Source organism: Callorhinchus milii, unplaced genomic scaffold (assembly GCF_018977255.1).
Source record: "Callorhinchus milii isolate IMCB2004 unplaced genomic scaffold, IMCB_Cmil_1.0 Scaffold29, whole genome shotgun sequence".
NCBI lineage: Eukaryota > Metazoa > Chordata > Chondrichthyes > Chimaeriformes > Callorhinchidae > Callorhinchus > Callorhinchus milii.
The window spans coordinates 801,346-804,924 of record NW_024704770.1 but is presented as its reverse complement, the minus strand read 5'-3'; the positions used below and the strand labels follow the sequence as shown (position 1 = coordinate 804,924).

General features: G+C 45.7%; 1 protein-coding gene across 1 annotated transcript; it reads left to right on the top strand.

Annotated features, from left to right (window-relative positions):
• The first annotated feature begins 437 nt into the window (after positions 1 to 437).
• On the top strand, positions 438 to 1,268 carry LOC121851097 (probable G-protein coupled receptor 139). Its single transcript, XM_042344614.1, has one exon. It carries the CDS (start codon positions 438 to 440, stop codon positions 1,266 to 1,268), a length of 831 nt encoding a protein of 276 aa, XP_042200548.1.
• Positions 1,269 to 3,579: the final 2,311 nt, after the last annotated feature.

Below are 3,579 nucleotides of genomic sequence, written 5' to 3'. Positions count from 1 at the left end.
TTGTGGGACATTGCTGTGCGCAATTGGCTGCCGCGTTCGCCCACAAATAGACAGTCAATTCACTTTACAGTGTGTTCTGTGAAGCGCTTTGGGACGTCCTCCCGACGTGAAAAGCGCTATATCAAATGCAAGGATTATTATTATTATTATTATTATTATTATTATTACAACAGGGAGAAAGGAATAGAAGGTTATGCTAGAAGGCTTAGTTGAGGAATGGAAGGAGAAGGCTCATGTAGACCATAAACATTAGCATAGACCAGTTGGGCCAAATGAACTACTTCTGTGCTCTGTATATTGTAATATATTCTAATGTAAATTGGAACCTTAAACGTTCCTCTCTCTTTCCTCTTCATGGAGCCAACTTTCTGACAATTGCTATCCTGTGTCGGGGAAGATGTGGTCTCTCTAAAGGTGTGTCCCTCTACCTCTTGGCTATGACGACGGCAGATTTACTGGTGATGATTTTCAATGTTGTGATTTATTACCTTTTGTGCTATTATTTCCCCTATTCATTCCTGGAGTACACACCGGTATGTTGTCTAAATGAAGCCGTGAACTACATCCTGGTGGACTGCTCGGTGTGGCTGACGGTGGCCTTCACTGTGGACCGCTCTGTAGCAATCTGTTACCCAAAGCTCAAGGCTCAGTACTGCACACTGAGAACTGCACAGTTGATCACTGCCGCCCTGTGTGGGCTGAGCTGCCTGAAGAACATAGCCGTATACTTTATGTTTGAACCTGTCTACATCATACACAATGTGCCCATTCGTTGCAGTATAAAACCCACCTACTACACGTATCCAGGATGGTTAGCCTTCGATTGGCTTGACACTATTTTGTGTCCGCTCGCTCCCTATTTCCTGATGATGGTGCTCAATGCTCTGACTGTCAGGCATGTGCTGGCAGCCAACAGGAAACGCAGGTCTCTGCTGGGACACAGCAGAAAGGAGGGCAGCAGTGACCCCGAGCTGCAGAGTCGGAGGAGATCCATTATTTTGCTCTTCACCATCTCCGGGAGCTTTGTGCTGCTGTGGATGCCATACGTTGTCTTCTTCCTATACTCCAGGAGCACAAACGCTGACTATGAGCCATATGTGTACACTGACCCACTGCTGATCGCTTATTACACTGTGGATATGTTCCAGTTGCTCAGTTCCGGCACTAACACTTGCATTTACGCGTTGGCTCAGATGCGATTCAGGGAGGAGTTAATCAATGCCATGAAGTACCCATTTAACCTGATCATCAACTTGTTTCGAAAATGATTAGCAAAAATAAAATTGACATAACAGTGCAATTGAACTCGTGACTGTGCGCTTGTGTTCGTGGCTATTTATTGTAATATCTAAGATAAGGGTGATAAGTTCTATGTTGTAATGTAAGGTTCAGTATCTCAGTCACATTACTGGTTAACAATAATAATCCGCATGATAATAATAAATATGTTGCTTTCGACAAAGTACTTTACCAAATTACTGAGACATTTAAAAGAGCTTCACAGGTTTGGAAGTGTGGAGACTCTTTTGTTTTGAGGGTGAACACGCAGCCAAATGGCACTCGTCAATATCCCACAAACACACCGATCCCGTTTGGGGGATTATTGGCCAAGAATCCAGGAGAGAGAAACACCCTTTGGTTTTTGAACAGCTGTACGGATCGTTAACATCTGCATGAGCAAGTTCAGACGGGGTCTCAGATTAAAAGGTGTGGGTTGAAAACAAATCGGAGAGTCATGGAGGAGCTGGGCATGAGATTCGTATGAGAGTGTGAGCATCTTGAAACGGATCAATTATGTAATAGTGAGCGAATGGAGACTGGCAAGTACTGCGTTGAATTGGCTACGGACTTTGCTGTAAGATAAGAGCAATATTTTCAGGTAAGTCAAGGAATCAGAACAAGAGGACAAAGGATGAAGGGTGCAATGTACAATTTCACCACCCTCTATGTGAAGGGGTTCCTCCTAAACTCCCTTTTGGATTTGACTCTGGCATTTCCTTCACCTGAACCATCTGTTTCATGCAGCTCACAGCACAGAGACAGCCCTGGTTAAGGGGACAGTTGACATTCTGTCCACCTGTGACCAGGCCTCTCACTGTCTCTTCATACTCCTCGCCCTCTCGAACGCTTTCAATACCGTGGATGACACCCAACTCAAACATGCTGCCTCCACCCTCGACTCCAAGACCGTTGATATCCTGGCAACATGTCTGCCTGACATCAAGTCCTGGACGAGAGTCAACTTCCTCCAGGTCAATCCTGCTTGGCTCCTGGCAGCACCTCCTCATCTCATCCACTGACCTCATCACTATTCACGGCTGCAATCTTCACCTCTCCGAGCCAATGGGAAACCTTTGTGTTCTTTTATTCTATCCCCCAATTGAGGCCCTGAGCTCTCCTTCAAACCCTACATTCTTGCCGCGACCTCTTCCACTAATCCCCACTTGTGCAAGGTTGCCCGCCTGAACCAATGCCTCTCACCACAGGCCAGAGATCCTAATTCAAACTTTCGTCATGTCCTGGCTTGACCATGCCAACTGCCTGCTCGCTGGACCTCCGAAATCCCAATGCACAGTCAAGCCCTTCATAGCAATAAATCATAATATAATAATCCTTGTATTTGAAAGAGCGGTCGTTGTTCACATCTTCTAGACATCACAAAGAGCTTCACAAAACATATTGTAAAACAATTGACTGTATTTATGCTGTTGGTATCCGGCAGCCAATTGCCCACAGCAGTGTCCCACAAACAGTCATGGATTGAAGTGAAAAATTTCCTTTTTTGTTCTTGATGGATTATCTTCAGGCTTGTGGAGTAAGGAAACTTGCCCAAGGTTTCATGCTGCCAGGTATCAAACCCAGGTCTTTCCTTTTGAGGCAAGTGCTTTATCCACCGAGATACAATACTCCACAGTTAAATTTATGGTTACATCCTTAAGTAGAAGACCGGGAAAGATGTGTAACATACATTGTCTTACTTTGTTTAGCTCAACCAAGTGCCTGACACATGGGAAAACCTATCACCATGTTTAATAGCAACCGCATCAAACAGAGAATCCCATGCATCCCATCTACACGGGGATTGTTGGATTTAAATATACACTCTCTCCCTGGAGAGACACGTCCTACTTACCTAATTCAGGAAAGTATAAGGCACAGGGTTGGCAAGAGCCCAGGCTTGGGGACCCCAGACTGTGCATTGAGGTAAATGTACGAGTCTAACCAACTAAAATAGTATAGGTAGCTGTTGATAGGAATGTCTGGCAAGTTTCCCACTATTTGCTTAGCTAGGACCACCCAACCCGTTCGGACTTTAGCTTCCAGGATTAACAGGAGATGAGTGTGAGGATTCGCCGTCCCCAGTAAATGTTTGGCCCTTCCAAGTCCTCCTGATAAGCGACGCTGTGCTGTGCTGTCTCAGTAACCGGACAGGAGACCGTCACAGAGTGATGGCTCGATTCCGACACTCCTTTTGCGAACATGTTACCCTGGAGCCAGTTCAGCTCCAAGGAAACCCCGTTAAGGTCCCCCTAAGGAGGGCAGTGAGTCATGGGCTGTACTGGAACGCCCAAATCATGG

Bases quoted from the DNA above. Each gene is read 5' to 3' on its own strand.
- LOC121851097 (XM_042344614.1), top strand. From the start codon at position 438: ATGACGACGGCAGATTTACTGGTGATGATTTTCAATGTTGTGATTTAT.